The sequence below is a fragment of the Elgaria multicarinata genome, chromosome 1 (genome assembly GCF_023053635.1).
Source record: "Elgaria multicarinata webbii isolate HBS135686 ecotype San Diego chromosome 1, rElgMul1.1.pri, whole genome shotgun sequence".
In the NCBI taxonomy this organism is placed as follows: Eukaryota; Metazoa; Chordata; class Lepidosauria; order Squamata; family Anguidae; genus Elgaria; species Elgaria multicarinata.
This window is the reverse complement of record NC_086171.1, coordinates 1,858,863-1,876,246: the sequence shown is the minus strand read 5'-3', so window position 1 is coordinate 1,876,246 and position 17,384 is coordinate 1,858,863. Positions and strand designations below refer to the sequence as shown.

Below are 17,384 nucleotides of genomic sequence, written 5' to 3'. Positions count from 1 at the left end.
CTCCTCCCATATGTACCTGCCCGACCCTTAAGATCATCTACAGGGGCCCTTCTCCGTGAGCCCCTGCCGAAGGAAGTGAGGCAGGTGGCTACTAGGAGGAGGGCTTTCTCCGCTGTGGCACCCCGGTTGTGGAACGAGCTCCCCAGAGAGGTCCGCCTGGCGCCTACACTGTACTGCTTTCGTCGCCAGCTGAAGACCTTTTTATTCTCTCATTATTTTAACACTTAATTTTAACTTAAATTTAAATTTTACTGTTTTAACTCTGTATTTTAATCTTATAATCAACTTTGCTGTGTGGTTTTATTCTGGTTGCGCTTTTTATACTGTATTTCGTAATTGTGTTTTTAACCTGTTGGATGTTTTTTGTGGTTTTAATTTTTGTGAACCGCCCAGAGAGCTTCGGCTATTGGGCGGTATAAAAATGTAATAAATAAAATAAAATAAAATAAAATATACCACCCCATAGCCAAAGCTCTCTGGGCGGTTTACAAAAGTTAAAAACAGTGAATGTTAAAAAGTATGCAAAATTTAAAATCATCAAAAATATAAAAACAACAGTATCCATTTAAACAACAACAGTTCGGTGCAGAGGAAAGTTCCTCTGTCCACTTGATTCTCTTTCTGTAAAGAGCCACAGTAACAATATTTCAAAATATTGCACCTTGACAATATTTTAACTCTTCTTTTAGCCGTTTATTTGTAATGCTTTATGGTCGTCTAAGCTAGGGTGACCATATGAAAAGGAGGACAGGGCTCCTGTATCTTTAACAGTTGTATTGAAAAGGGAATTTCAGTAGGTGTCATTTGTATATATGCGGAACCCGGTGAAATTCCCTCTTCATCACAACAGTTAAAGCTGCAGGAGCCCTGCCCTCTTTTAAATCTGGTCACTCTAATATAGCTCCTGTACCTTTAACTGTTGTGATGAAGAGGGAATTTCACCAGGTTCTCCATATATACAAAGGACACCTGCTGAAATTCTCTTTTCTATGCAACTGTTAAAGATACAGGAGCCTGGTCCTCCTTTTCATAGGGTCACCCTATATAAGCTGCATTTTGTTTAATTTTATCCAACTTCTTAATATTTTATGTTTGAATTTAAATTGTGATCTTTGTTCAAAATAGTTAAGCCTTTTTTTTTTTTACTGTTTTAATGATTGATGTTGTTTTCATCTTGCAAGGGTCCTTGGACCCAAGGAATAAAGCCCTGCAGGGGGGCGCTTGATTCGGATTCTTAAAAGCGTTCCCCTCCCCTGCTCGGATCGGGACCACGCACCTACTCTAGAGTAATCCGGGCGTGGTCCGGGCAGCTGCTCCAGCGGCCCAACGCTCCGGAAGCAGCGCAGCCTGCCCGGGCCATGGCTTCTCCTCCATCACGCCGTCGCAAGCCCCACCCCGGGGCGTTCACACGGGAGGAGCGGCGGCCCAGCGTGGCCAGGCGCCCAGAGACTGCCGGGAGGGCCGCCATGGCTGCAGGCGGCAATGTGGAGGTACGGTGCCGCCCCGGGGCGACTTCCTGCGGTGGAGCGAGCGGGAGGGACGGTCCCTTTGCAAACTTTTTATCCCCGAATCCCTACAGTCCTGGTCTCCCGGGTCTGTTACTTGGTGTGCAACCCAAGAAACGCCCGCAGGCTAACTCCCTGCAAGGAGAGAACAAGCAAAGCAGGGGGGGAAGTTCCTACTCCTTCCTGCAAGAAGAAAACTAGCTCAACAGGGAGCAGACAGGGTTGGAAACTTTAATCTCTGGGGTGCTGTTTATTATTTATTTATTTATTCATTGCATTTCTATACCGCCCAGTAGCCGAAGCTCTATTGTGTAGGGTGACCCTATGGAAAGTTGGGCAGGGCTCCTGTGTCTTTAACTGTTGCCTAGAAAAGGGAATTTCAGCAGGTGTCCTTGGTATGCATGCAGCACCTGGTGAAATTCCCTCTGCATCACAACAGTTAAAGCTGCAGGAGTATAGCGAGAGTGACCAGATACAAAAGAGGGTAGGGCTCCTGCACTTTAACTGTTGTGATGCCATATTGGAGGAAACCCATCCTGTTTCCATCCATCCATAGGGGAGGCCAGGGAAGAAGAGTTAACATTAGGGTGACCCTATGAAAAGGAGGACAGGGCTCCTGTACCTTTAACAGTTGTATTGAAAAGGAAATTTCAGCAGGTGTCATTTGTATATATGGGGAACCTGGTGAAATTTCCTCTTCATCATCCCAGTTAAATCTGCAGGTGCCCTGCCCTCTTTTAAATCTGGTCATGCTAGTAAAGCTCCTGCACTTCTACTGTGGTGATGAAAAGGGAATTTCACCAGGTTCTCCATATATACAAACAACACCTGCCGAAATTCCCTTTTCTGTGCAACTGTTAAAGGTACAGGAGCCCGGTCCTCCTTTTCATATGGTCACCTTAGCTTAAAGGTTAATTCAGGGCTGGTTTGGAGGCACAGGAGGCATCCATCTTGTTTAAGTAAAACTGGTCCTAGTCTATTCAGTGCCTGAATGACAGACCACTGAAAAATGCACTTAAAGGCTGGAGACAGTTTTGGACAACTGCTGGGTCTGATATTTCCAAAATAGTGAATCAGCCAGTGTGTGACTCAGCCCTGCCGTTGATGTGCAACCTAAAACTTGAATAGCACCTAGAGGAGAGAGATTCAGTTTCAAGCCTGCCACTTCCTCCTGCACCTTATCTTAAGACAGGGACCCATACAAATGTTATGGCTCCAACCCCAATTCAGCTTTTCCTCAATCGCTGCCTCCTCTCTATTACGTAACATCCTGCTTGAAGCAGAGCTTTGGAGAAACTGAAAGCTTGCTTGCTGTTGTGTAATCTTCTGCTTGGTCCTACTCAAAGTATTGGATTTTGGTGTTTTTCTAGGGAGGTTGTGGGCTCTCCCACACTAGAGGCCTTCAAGAGGCAGCTGGACAACCATCTATCAGGGATGCTTTAGGGTGGATTCCTGCATTGAGCAGGGGGTTGGACTGGATGGCCTCATAGGTCCCTTCCAACTCTACTATTCTGTGATTCTATGATTCTTCTGGGCCAGCATGGTTGCCTTTGCTTTGGTTTTTGAGAACAAGCTGGGTGCTCTCTTGAACCCCATCGTGGCAGGAAGGATATAAATGCAACAAGGAAATAACATTAAAAATAGGGGCAGAAGTTGGTCAGCAAAATGTAATGGTTTAAAAAGGTTGGTTCTATGATGTTACCTCTAAGTGTCGGAGCACAGTCATGGGAGTTTAAGGATGTGATCAGCAAGCCCAATGTTGGCCATGTGGGCTGAGATGATGGGAGAGGTAGTCCAAGACATCTGAGGGCACCAGGTTGGGAAATGCTGACCAAGTCAATCTGACCTGTGGGGGTTTGGGTGGAATTTCATAGGCCTTAATCACATGCACGAGGAGTTAAATATAGATATTTTATATATATATTTGTTTAAAACATTTCATGGGCACCTTTCAGGGCAGGAGCCCCCCGCAAGGTGGCTTCCCACAATAAAATACATAAAAACAGTTAAAATATTAAAAGCAGTAAAAACATAAACACAATGAAATAGCAGTTAAAAACAATAAAAGGGAATAAAAACATAAACACAATGAAATAGCAGTTAAAGGCAACAATAAAACCAGCAGTAATAGTACTCACATCACAAGAAGGCCTCGGTAAAATCATGTTTTCAAGGCCTTCTGAAAAGGTAGCAATGGCGGAGCATGGCGGACATCCAATGGGAGCTTGTTCCAATGATGTGGGGCCACTGCGGAGAAGGCCCTCTCACATGTGATCACCCACCTAATTGCTCTCACAGGTGGGCAGATGAGAAGCGCCTCTCTGATCTTAAAGTGCAGGCAGGCTGATATGGGTGAAGGCGGTCCTTCAAGTAACTTGGTCCCAAACCGTTTAGGACTTTAAAGTCCTTCAAAACCAGCATTTTGAATTGGGCTTGGAAACACACTGGAGTAACTACAGGGAAGGGAGGGTTAACGGAATCGCTACGAGTGGGTCTGCCACATGACCGTGAACCAAGCGGTGCTGTGTGGTTCTGCCACCCAACCCCTCTCTATTGTTAATGGACATACTCCTTGTGGTTTAACTCCACACCCTGGTATCTTCTGCAGCACAAGCTGGCTCCCAGTGGCTGCTCAGTTGATGAATATTAATAAAAAATAATAAGTCTGACCATAGAGAAAGTCCACGGTTGTGACACATCGCTGGAAGTGACAGCCTACAAACCACCTGCAGCTCATTTTAATCACCGGAGAGCCCGCCGCACATGATAGTAAGACTCAAATTAAAGGAAGCCAGATTCCAGCTGGACATCAGGAAAAACTTCCTGACTGATAGAGCAATACGACAGTGGAACCAGTGACCTAGGGAGGTTGTGGGCTCTCCCACACTAGAGGCCTTCCAGAGGCAGCCGGACAACCCTCTGTCAGGGATGCCTTAGGGTGGATTCCTGCATTGAGCAGGGGGTTGGACTCGATGGCCTTATAGGCCCCTTCCGACTCTGCTATTCTATGATTCTATGACACCCCCGGGGCTCTTTAACCTCCCGGCATGAAGATGGTAGCTAGGGGTGGTTCTGTAACCACCATTGTAATGTTTTTCTCCCCCCCCCCCCCACAAGGCACGCTAAACCACCATAGTTAGCTCCAAACACCTAACTATCATGGCTTAGCGTGACCTCTCAACAGGCCCTTAGAAACAGAAATGTTAACTTGAGCCTCCTTTTTATCCTTAAATGGATTCTGTCCTGAAAAAGTATGATTCACAGGGTCAAGTGTGAATTAGTTGCCTTTTAACCTGTTTTCATTCTGTTATGGGGATATAGCAGGTAACCTAAAGGGATGTTTCCCCACACACCCCTTCCCCCCTGTGGCTATAGGTTAGGACCACAGGAAGCTGCTTCATACTGAGTCAGACCTTCGATCCATCCAGTTCAATATTGTTGACACTGACTGGCAGCAACGGCTGTCCAGAGTTTCTGGCAGCAGTTTTTCCATCCCTATGTGGAGATGCCGGGGCTCGAACCTGTGACCTTTTGCTTGCAAAGCAGGGGTTCAGCCACTGAGGTACAGACTGTCCCCTTGAGGTTAATTAGAATTCTGTGTGAATGAGAAAACCCAGATTACATGGTTATTCTAATTCATAGCAAGAGATTTGGAATGAGGAAGCAAGAGGTAATAGTTTATTCTAGATTAATTGATGTGGAGTATGCAAGTTTTGTTTTTAAATATTTGCCTCAGTACAACTGAGGGTGGATTCCTGCATTGAGCAGGGGGTTGGACTAGATGGCCTTTAGGCCCCTTCCAACTCTACGATTCTATGATTCTATGATAGCGAGTTACTATCACTAAAAAATTACAACTATCGCTGAAGTGCCAAAACTGTTCTTTAGTTTTTGTTCTGTCAGGATTTTTTTCCTTTGTATTGGTGGGAGAGTTTTCAGCCCAAAGGGTGCATGGGGGAAAGGGGAGGTTTTCAGGGACTCTGAAGAAACCTACTTCTTGGCCGGAAAAAAAATATCTGGTGTATTTGAGTCCAAGTAACACTTTTTCAGGCTGGATGGAGACGCTAAGGCTGAAGCATGTAGTTCTAGATCCAAATAACGGCCTCATCTAGAGTATTGCATCCAGTTCTGGGCTCCACAGTTCAAGAAGGACGCAGACAAGCTAGAGCGGGTTCAGAGGAGGGCAACCAGGATGATCAGGGGTCTGGAAACAAAGCCCTATGAAGAGAGACTGAATTAACTGGGCATGTTTAGCCTGGAGAAGAGAAGATTGAGGGGAGACATGAGAGCACTCTTCAAATACTTGAAAGGTTGTCACACAGAGGAGGGCCAGGATCTCTTCTTGATCCTCCCAGAGTGCAGGACACGGAATAACGGGCTGAAGTTAAAGGAAGCCAGATTCCGGCTGGACATCAGGAAAAACTTCCTGACTGTTAGAGCAGCACGACAATGGAATCAGTGACCTAGGGAGGTTGTGGGCTCTCCCACACTAGAGGCCTTCAAGAGGCAGCTGGACAACCCTCTGTCAGGGATGCTTTAGGGTGGATTCCTGCATTGAGCAGGGGGTTGGACTCGATGGCCTTGTAGGCCCCTTCCAACTCTGCTATTCTATGATTCTACTTTATGTGCATCTGAGGGTTTCCGAATCGCTTTGCGGCATTGAGAAGGGATGAGGGCTGCTTTTAATGGAAAACCCAATTCCCCTCAGGAACATGGAATTCATTGCATGTGTTTAGAGCATGGTTAAGGTCTAATCCATGCAAGCAGTAGATGACGTGGTAAAAGCTGTTTCTAGACTGTGTACCACTTTACACTGTGAAGGACTGATGTTCTTCCTGCCCATTTAAAAATAAATCTCATTAGTAAAATTCTAGCTTTCTCCCTGATATGCTAGAATTTGTACATGGGTGTTTGTTTTTAATGGGGAAAGATCCAATCATTCTGTTTCCTGGCACGCAGTCTGAACGCCCGTGAACTTAACCTATTGCTTCAGCAAGAAATGTGCATTTAATATTTACAATACAGTTCCATGGAATTTCCCTTTTCCATCATGGACATGTTTTAAACTCCATGGTGGTATTTTTTATTTTTTTTGCTTTCGTTTGTAGTACAAATCAATGAACGAAATGACTCCTTCTGCTTTTAAAATGGAAGCATTTCCTGTTTCAGGTAACCGTGAAGTTTGAAGATGTCATTGTTTATTTCTCCAAGAACGAGTGGAAGATTTTAGAGAAGTGGCAAAAGGATCTGTACTGCAAAGTGTTGGCAGATAATTTTGACGCTTTGGTCTTCACAGGTAAGGAGAGAGAATCCTAGAGTGAAACAAAAAAAGGTTTCCACAATCCTTGTGATTTGGCTTTCTGTTAATTAGAGACTGCAAACCTGTCTGTCTTCCTATAGTTTTGTTGGCTTTTAATACAGTTGCAAGTTGCCAGGGTGACTGATCCAAGGGAAACTGTTCCTAGAATTTTATTTCAGCTGATTTCCAGAAATCTCCTTCTCATCGCCAACGAAATTTATTTATTTACACAGCAAATAGATCAGATCTGTGTCAATGAATAAGGTGGCGGCGTTGGGGAATATGGCATTGGCAAATCAGCTGGATTTTCAGAATTTGCTGTTATTTCTGAACAAGGAACCGGGAAGGAGATTGAGAACAGTCAAATGATTCAAATGTTTTCTTCTTTGTTGCAACCTTGCGTTGTTTACCACCCTGTGTTCTCTCTTTAGGCTTCATCCCACTTACCTGTTTCCCTTGAATTATCCCCTGTAGCATAAAGCTGTTGTTTTTGTTAGCTAAATCACACCCCGGGCGGCAGCGCTCCTAAGATCCTTGGCGTACCAGGAAAAGGGTTTAAGGGGGGGAATGTAAAAAAATCACAAAAAAATCAACAGATGACCCAATCCGATTCAAATTTGGTATGCTTAAAGCTCTCCTTAATATCTATTACTGTGCCAATTTTGAGGTCTTTATCTTTAAAACTTACACAGATGTAAGCATTTGTTTAATTTTTCTTTAAACATATCAAATCCTGCTCCTGCGCCCCCAGTGGCCGCTCGGAGAACAACAAATGCTTCGCTCCTAAAGAGGTAGCAAAATAGGGCGGTTCTTTTGGCTTTAAAGCACAATTAAAGCAGGATGCCTGGGAGTACTTAACAGTCAAAGCAGATTGTGAGATGGAAAACTTCGCAGCCCTTTGCACGCAATTCGCATTGATTGCACAGTATGACCCTGGTGTGATGAAGCTCTTTCTCTCTCTCCCTGTGATCAGGGCATCCCGTCACCAAATCAGATATCTTAGCATGGCTTGAGCGGTGTGAGCACCTGCACGTCGAAGGAACGTGTCAACCCAGAGCCCGTGATTCTTCTGGGACTCTTTGTGCAAGTGAGTGGGAATAAAAAGAACCAGAAGAGGTTTGTGTGAGGAGGGCTGAGCGTCAACTCTGGAACCACACAAGAAAGAGGGGTCTCTCGGCTAAGTATTATAACTGCTGGTATTCGTATTATCCGCAAGAATAGTGAGCTACTTGTGTCGTTTGATCGTCATACTCAATCCAACCAATGTCTTGTTTTCTTAGTATAGCTGTGCAGGTGTTCCGATAAGAGGCTTAACAGCAGGCAGTCCCTTTTGTATTTTTACCTTGCCTTCCCCGAGCTGGAGCTGCTCAGGTGTGTTGGACTGTAGAATCATAGAATCATAGAATAGCAGAGTTGGAAGGGGCCTACAAGGCCATCGAGTCCAACCCCCTGCTCAACCGCCTTGGGTTCCTTGGAGGAAAAAAGGCGGGATATAAATGATGATGATGAAGATGATGATAATAATAATAATAATGCAGGAATCCACCCTAAAGCATCCCTGACAGATGCTTGTCCAGCTGCCTCTTGAAGGCCTCTAGTGTGGGAGAGCCCACCACCTCCATAGGTAACTGGTTCCATTGTCGTACTGCTCTAACAGTCAGGAAGTTTTTCCCAATGTCCAGCTGGAATCTGGCTTCCTGTCACTTGAGCCCGTTATTCCGTGTCCTGCACTCTGGGAGGATCGAGAAGAGATCCTGGCCCTCCTCTGTGTGACAACCTTTCAAGTATTTGAAGAGTGCTCTCATGTCTCCCCTCAATCTTCTTTTCTCCAGGCTAAACCTGCCCAGTTCTTTCAGTCTCTCTTCGTAGGGCTTTGTTTCCAGACCCCTGATCATCCTGGTTGCCCTCCTCTGAACACCACACACCTTAGTCGGGAAATGGAGAGGGGAGAAGCTTTTCCGGAGATAGGGACAAGGCGGGGAGGGATGTGTGCATTTTCCCAGAGAGGAGGATGCAGCCCTCCCCTACTTCTAAATTCTGGGGAGCAAGGGGTCATCATTCCTATCACTGCTGACCCACATCTGGAAGGCTATTTTAACCCTTTCCCTCTGTACTGGACTTGTAGAAGTATGTCTAATGGTTCCACCTCTATCTGGACTTAAGATTTCCAGAACTAAGTTTTAATTGGTTTAAATGTATGGGGCCATGCTTACTCATCCATAAGAACATCAGAAGAGCCCTGATGCTGGATCAGACCAAGGGCCCATCTAGTCCAGCACTCTGTTCACACAGTGGCCAACCAGCTGTGGAACAGGAACCCACAAGCCGGCCATGTATGCAACAGCAACCTCTTGCTCACTGTGGCGTCACCAGCCTCCGTGATGACTGTTATTAAACCTCTACTTCGCTGCCACCACCCTGTTCTTTATCTTTATTTATTTATTTATTGCATTTTTATACCGCCCAATAGCCGAAGCTCTCTGAGCGGTTCACAAAAATTAAAACCAGAATAAAACAACCAGCAGGTTAAAAACACAAATACAGAATACAGTATAAAAAGCACAACCAGGATAAAACCACGCAGCAAAAATTGATATAAGATTAGAATACAGAGTTAGAACAGTAAAATTTAAATTTAAGTTAAAATTAAGTGTTAAAATACTGAGAGAATAAAAAGGTCTTCAGCTGGCGATGAAAGGAGTACAGTGTAGGCGTCAGGTGGACCTCTCTGGGGAGCTCGTTCCACAGCTGGGGTGCCACAGCAGAGAAGGCCCTGCTCCTAATAGCCATCTGCCTCACTTCCTTTGGCAGGGGCTCATGGAGAAGGGCCCCTGTAGATGATCTTAAGATCCGGGCAGGTACATATGGGAGGAGGCGTTCCTTCAAATAACCTGGCCCCAAACCGTTTAGGGCTTTGAATGTCAATACCAGCACTTTGAATCAGGCCCAGACCTGGACTGGCAGCCAATGAAGTTGTAAAAGGACTGGCGTAATGTGGTCTAAAAGAATGAGGGAATAATAAACCTTTTGTGTGTGAGTGTATTGTCCACCTGAAGTAACGTATATGACTGAGCAGACGTGGTTGTTAAATGAAATAAGAACAAAGTTTATTCATATAGAAAAAAAGATTTTAAGAGACACTTTAAGATGATTCTACTTCATCCACATTCGTCTACCTCCCTCAACCTCCTAGAGAATACTAACTGCCTCCAAATCCTATAATCCCACTTTCCTATCTTGAAACAAGCCTCTTCTAAACCTCACTCACTCCTACCCTCACTAACTCCTTAACCCTGACTCTTCTAACTCCCCCTTTAACTCACTGCCCAACTGACCTCTGTCTCTCCCTTCAAATCAACCAACCAATCAGACGACACCATTCGCACTGCTCACCATTCTAACTCACCCATCCCACTTACCTACCATTTCCTGAAAATGAAAGAATTGGCCACAGTAAATCCAAACCTGAACCAAACACTTAAATTTTCACATATAAACAATAACATAAATTGTCATTTTGTTATACCCATGTTCCCCAGCGCCTGGTGCACATGGGCTTCTTGCCTCAGATACTGGAGATAGCACACAACCGTCAGGGCTAGTAGCCATGGATAGCCTTTGCCTCCAGGAATTTATCCACACACACCCCCAGCCATCCAAATTGGTGGCCATCACTACATGTTGTGGTGAGTTCCATAGTTTAACTCTGCACTGTGCGAAGAAGTCCTTAATAATAAATAAATAAATAAATTGACTTCAGCAAGGCTTTTGACAAAGTACCACATGACATTCTGATTAACAAACTAGCTAAAAGTGGGCTAGATGGAACAACTATTAGGTGGATCCACAGTTGGCTACAGAATCGGACTCAAAGAGTACTTATCAATGGAACCTTCTCAAACTGGGGAGAGGCAACGAGTGGGGTGCCGCAGGGCTCAGTCCTGGGCCCAGTGCTCTTCAACATTTTTATTAATGATTTGGACGAGGAGGTGCAGGGAACGCTGATCAAATTTGCAGATGACACCAAATTGGGTGGGATAGCTAATACCCTGGAAGACAGAAACAAACTTCAAAGTGATCTTGATAGGCTGGAGTGCTGGGCTGAAAACAACAGAATGACATTTAATAGGGATAAATGCCAAGTTCTACATTTAGGGAATAGAAACCAAATGCACAGTTACAAGATGGGGGACACTTGGCTCAGCAATACTACAAAAGAGAAAGATCTTGGAATTGTTGTAGATCACAAGCTGAACATGAGCCAACAGTGCGATATGGCTGCAAGAAAGGCAAATGCTATTTTGGGCTGTATTAATAGAAGTATAGCTTCCAAATCACGTGAGGTACTGGTTCCTCTCTATTCGGCCCTGGTTAGGCCTCATCTAGAGTATTGCGTCCAGTTCTGGGCTCCACAATTCAAGAAGGACGCAGACAAGCTGGAGCGTGTTCAGAGGAGGGCAACCAGGATGATCAGAGGTCTAGAAACAAAGCCCTATGAAGAGAGACTGAAAGAACTGGGCATGTTTAGCCTGGAGAAGAGAAGATGGAGGGGAGACAGGATAGCACTCTTCAAATACTTAAAAGGTTGTCACCCAGAGGAGGGCCAGGATCTCTTCTCGATCCTCCCAGAGTGCAGGACATGGAATAACGGGCTCAAGTTAAAGGAAGCCAGATTCCGGCTGGACATCAGGAAAAACTTCCTGACTGTTAGAGCAATGCGACGGTGGAATCAGCTACCTAGGGAGGTTGTGGGCTCTCCCACACTAGAGGCCTTCAAGAGGCAGCTGGACAACCACTTGTCAGGGATGCTTTAGGGTGGATTCCTGCATTGAGCAGGGGGTTGGACTCGATGGCCTTGTAGGCCCCTTCCAACTCTGCTATTCTATGATTCTATGAAATAAATAAAAATTATTTCTTACACGCCTCTCCATTCTGATTGAGGTGGGGAACAAGTTCCCCACCTCAATCGGAATGGAGGTGACCTGGGTGTTATTCTTGACCAGTCCCTAACTATGTCATCACAGGTGGGGGCCGTGGTTCGGAGTTACTTTTATCCACTCCATGTGCTCCGCCAAGTTCGCCCCTTTCTGTCAGAGGCTGATCTTACCACTGCAGTCTAGGCCCTGGTTCTTTCCAGACTGGACTATTGCAACCTGTTGTATACAGGGCTTCCCTTGAAGCAAATCCAACTCCTACAGGCTGTACAAAATGCAGCAGCCAGGTTGGTCAAGGGGCTCCCGAAGTGGTCTTCTATCACTTTGGTGCTTCAAGAGCTCCCTTGGCTGCCAGTGGCTGCTAGGGTGCGCTGCAAGGTCTTGTTGGCCATGTATAAAGCCCTGCATTGCTTGGGTCCTGGATACCTGAGCCCTCGCCTTTCTCCTGGGTCTCACCATTGGCAGACTTGCTCTCAGGAGCAGGGCGCCCTGATGGTCCCCCGCTACAAATTGGAATGTGCCGGGCCCAGGGCTTTTTCAGTGGCTGGTCCACAGTTATGTAACAATGTGCCCCTGGAGATTCGACAGGCTCCCACTCTCAATTGCTTCAAACGCCTTTGTAAGGCATTTTTATTTTCACAAGAGTCTGGGGAGGGGGTGGTTTAAACTGGGGTTAAGGGCTTTTCATGGTTCGAGGGTGAGGGTTTTAAGGGAATTGTCTTAATGTGGGTTGAGGGTCTTAATGGAATTGTTTTATGTGTTATTGTAAAGCGCCTCGATGCCAGAAATGGTGAAGCGGCGTGATAAAAATGCTTTAAATAATAATAAATAAAATAATAAAATAATAAATAAATAAATATAAAATATATAAAACTGAATTAACACATAATATACATTGTTAAAACATCCTAAAATCATTTTAAAAACATCCTAAAATCATCATCATAATAAATTTATTTCTTTTTGTCCTTCCTTTGATCTGTCCTGAATCTCCCACCAATCAGTTTTATGGGATATGACCCCGTTGGATTCTAGTATTAGGCTAGAGGGAGGCAACCAGGATGATCAGGGGTCTGGAAACAAAGCCCTATGAAGAGAGACTGAAAGAACTGGGCATGTTTAGCCTGGAGAAGAGAAGATTGAGGGGAGACATGAGAGCACTCTTCAAAAACTTAAAAGGTTGTCACACAGAGGAGGGCCAGGATCTCTTCTCGATCCTCCCGGAGTGCAGGACACAGAATAATGGGCTCAAGTTAAAGGAAGCCAGATGCCAGCTGGACATCAGGAAAAACTTCCTGACAGTTAGAGCAGTACGACAATGGAACCAGTTCCCTAGGGAGGTTGTGGGCTCTCCCACACCAGAGGCCTTCAAGAGGCAGCTGGACAACCCTCTGTCAGGGATGCTTTAGGGTGAATTCCTGCCTTGAGCAGGGGGTTGGACTCGATGGCCTTGTAGGCCCCTTCCAGCTCTGCTATTCTATGATTCTATGAAATGTCTCCCAAGGGGGTATTCTGTACCACTGCCTTTCCCCGTCACAGTTTCATGCTGGCTCAGCGTCTCTGTCCTATTCCGTTGAGATCTGTAATAACATCAGATTGTCTCTTGATTCCAGCAAGTGGCAGAGTTGCACAGACGTGCCGTAATGAACGTGTCGAACAGGTCTGGTCCCTCGCGACGATACAAGAGAGCGCGAAGGAAGATGCAGCCCAGTATGGCGATGTGGGGGAAACTGAGCGCCTGTACTTGTCAGCGGGCAAGCAAGGAAACCCTATCAAAGAGGGTCCCTCTCCACACACTGAATATAAAAAAGGTGGGCGAGGCTTGGCCAGTTCCACCCATTCCCAGAGGACAGTCACAACACCGACACAGTATAAATGTGGAGAGTGCGGCAAGAGGTTCCGGTTGAAAGCGCTGCTTCGGATCCATCAGAAGATCAGCATGAGGAATGAGTCCTTTCCTTGCCCTAAATGTGGGGTGCGTTTTCCTAGTCCCTCGCACCCGAGAACCCACCTTCAAGCATGTGCAGAGAGAGGGACGGACTCCTTTCAGGAGACTCGGCTGAGCAGGCGCCATGGGAACCAAGCCCTGGAGAGGTTGCACTGCTGCGCAGACTGCGGGGCAAGCTTCCGTAGATACCTTGACCTCCTGCGACACCAGAAAAGCCACGACGAAGCCAAGCCCTGGCCGTGTCCTCAGTGCGGGGCCGTGTTCATGTACCGAAGCGACCTTGCGCTGCACGAGGAGAGCCACCTCGACGAAGCGCTGCACGAGTACGCTGCCTGCGGGGAAAACTGCCTCTGTGAATGTTCCCTCCTGCTGCATTTTGCCTCCCACCGTGGGCAGGGCGTGGGCGCTGGCAGCCCTGAGCCACGGGGCCACGAGCAGCTGCTGCCGGCAGCGTGCAGCAAAGAAGAGAAGCCCTACTCCTGCGCTCAGTGCGGGTTGCTGTTCAGGTTAGAAGTGAACTTGGAAGTGCATTACAGATACTGTCACAAGGAGTGGCTGCCGAAGCGTGGGTCAAACGGCGCTGCCCAGCTCCCCCTCTCGTGGCCCCAGAAAGTTCACGCTGAACAAACAAACAACCCATCCGTGCTTGGGGGCCGTCAGGGTGACCGCTGGGGTTCTCAGCACCCCTCACAGCCCTCCGCTCCGCACGCTTGCGCGGACTGCGGCAAGTGTTTCGTCTCGAAGTTGAAGCGCTGCAAACACCGGCGGAAGCACAACGCAAGGGAGCCCGGAGGCGTTGCCGAGCAGGGCTCCGTGGGCAGCGTGGGGCCCCCCAAGACGGCTTACGTGACAAAGAAGCTGCACAAATGCCAGCAATGTGGGGATAAGTTTGTTTACAAGTGGCAGCTGGTGGCTCACCTGAAAGGCCACGGAAAGGACGGATGCTGCCTCTGTACTTACTGTGGGGAGAAATTTGGGTGCAGAAGTAGCCTTAGAAAGCACCACCAAAGGCACAGGGAGGCGGCAGTGAGCGAAAACGGCACCTCCTTGGAGGACTTCGGCGCCGCGGCCACGAATCGGAGAACGTGCGCAACGATGCGGCGTTACCCGTGTGAGTGTGGCAAGCACTTTCCCAAATTCTACTTGCACATTCATCAGGCGTTTCATGCGGGAGTGAGGTACAGGTGCCGAGTGTGCGGGAAAGTTTGTAACTTTAAGAGCGCAGCAGTTGCACACAGCAAGAGCCACAGAGGTCGGTGGGATGTCTCTAATCGTCCCGAGCTTAAGGAGCTGTCCGGATCCAAGCCCTGGTGCTGCACGATCGAAAAAATTCACCTTGCCCCGGCGTCACAGCCGCATGGTCAGGAAGGAATGTCTCAGCCTGGAGAAGGTTTTCCGCCCACGTACTTGTATCCAGAGTGCGCGGAGGGGATCTCTCCCCAAAGTCGCTTTCCCTTCGAGCAGCGCGTCTCAGGACGGGAGCAGAGCGCCCAAGCGGAGCATCGAAAGAAGCCCCGTCGGAAAGCGAAGCTTAAGCCGGCGTCTCGGCACAGCTTGCCGAAGCCCTTCAGGTGCAGAGACTGCGGGAAAGATTTTGCCTACTTTGGTCGTCTGGTCATGCACCGCAGGGCGCACACGGGCGACTTCCCTTTCCAGTGTGCCGAATGCGGCAAGGGTTTCATCCACAAATGTTATCTCAACTTGCACTGGAAAATACATGCCAAGGAGAGCGTGTGATTGCCTCTGGAGAAAGGGGGTGGCGGCTGGCGGGTGTGTCGCCGTGCAGTAGCAGAAGGGGAGGCAGTAACAGCTGCATCCTGACTACCTCAAGCCTGAAGGTGGCCTGGGGATGGGGGACGTGAGGGTAGACACCTCTGTGACTACTCAGGGGGGCTCTGGCCAGGCTGCCTTGATCAATATGGAAAAATCTCTGCAGCGGCCTTGGCAATCTCGTTGGCGACATGGACCACAGAGTAGAGGAGCCATCAGGCTGTACCTGTCATGTAAACAGAAATGCTATATACGAAAAGGGTTTAAACCTTAACCAAAACAAGAGTTAAGGTAAGTAACTCTGTTTACAAGATCATATCACTAACAGTTAACGTCTGGAAAAGACATTGAACTTGCATATAAACTAGTAACCACCATAGAACATACACATAGAAACAGGGAATTTTTTATAAAAACAAAACGATAAAAACAGGTCAACCGCTTTTTGACAGAGGTGTCTTCTTCAGTGACGCTTAAATAAACAGAGCTTCTGTATATGTATTAGACCGGGCTGACTTCAATTTAGAGGCCCCAAAATTAGGTATAGATGCTAAAAAGAGAAATCAACTCTGGTGCTTGATAAACGTATTAAAAACTATTTGATTCTTAAAATCCAAAAATGCAGAGCATTTTTGGATTTTAAAAATAAAATAGTTTTTAATACGTTTATCAAGCACCAGAGTTGATTTCTCTTTTTAGCATCTACGCTTATTGGTGCGTTTCCCCCCCTACATCGGCATACCAAAAATTAGGTAGCCATTGTCACTCCCGTAGAACGAATTACATCAGGCTCAGTTTCGCTGTTGCTGGCTACAATTCACACATCAGCTGTAGAAGGAGTGAATTGTAGCCAGCAACGGCGAAACTGAGCCTGATATAATTAGTTCTACGGGAGTGACAATGGCTACCTAATTTTTGATATGCCGATGTAGGGGGGAAAACGCACCAATAAGCGTAGATGCTAAAAAGAGAAATCAACTCTGGTGCTTGATAAACGTATTAAAAACTATTTTATTCTTAAAAACTATTTTATTCTTACCTAATTTTTGGGCCTCTAAATTGAAGTCAGCCCGGTCTAATATATATACAGCAGCTCTGTTTATTTAGGCGTCACTGAAGACACCTCTGTCGAAACGCGTTTGACCTGTTTTTATCGTTTTTGTTTTTATAAAAATTTCTCTGTTTCTATGTGTATATTCTATGGTGGTTACTAGTTTATATGCAAGTTCAATGTCTTTTCCAGATGTTAACTGTTAGTGATATGATTATGTAAACAGAAATGGCCATCCATTTCTCAATGCACCCCGTGCTCGTGGCCGCCTCTAGGAAAGTCCTGCCTCCTCTAACATATTCTATGGACACTTAACCTGGGATGCAGAAATTTGACGAATTTCATGAAGTGGCGGCGTTCACCGGCGTATCTTGATTTTTGAAGCCCCTTTGGAATGACTGGCGTTTGTCATCATTTTCTGCGTGTCAACATCCACTGTAACTTATGTGCTGGGGTTCTCTTTAATTTAAAGTTCTCTTTCACTAGGGGAGGGAGAAATGTGTTTCTGAAAGGCCAAAATAATGCAGGATTTTATCATTGGATCTGGATTTCAGTGCCGGTGGCGCCATACAACTAAGGCTTCTTCTAAACACGTGTATGTGTGGAAATTAGGGGTGTGCAAGCTTCGAGCCTCGGATTCGAAATCAGAATCATGGAGGCCATTTTATAACGGATCCGCCATTTTACGAGAGAGCCACCATTTCCTCTCGCAGCCCTAGGACCCTGTACAGCCTACAACTCCCAGCATGCAGGTCCTGGGAGGGCTGGACTTACCAGGGCCCAGGAACAGAGGCTATACATGTCTTCATTGTCGCCACTGGCCGCTCCTTGGCGTGATCACTGCCTCCGCTGCCATTGCCAGCGTCTCCTCATGGCG

General features: G+C 46.6%; 1 protein-coding gene across 1 annotated transcript; it reads left to right on the top strand.

Annotated features, from left to right (window-relative positions):
• The first annotated feature begins 1,466 nt into the window (after positions 1-1,466).
• On the top strand, positions 1,467-15,423 carry LOC134413393 (zinc finger protein 835-like). Its single transcript, XM_063147575.1, has 4 exons — positions 1,467-1,490; positions 6,675-6,801; positions 7,778-7,891; positions 13,352-15,423. Exons 1-4 carry the CDS (start codon positions 1,467-1,469, stop codon positions 15,421-15,423), a joined length of 2,337 nt encoding a protein of 778 aa, XP_063003645.1.
• The last annotated feature ends 1,961 nt before the right edge of the window (positions 15,424-17,384 follow it).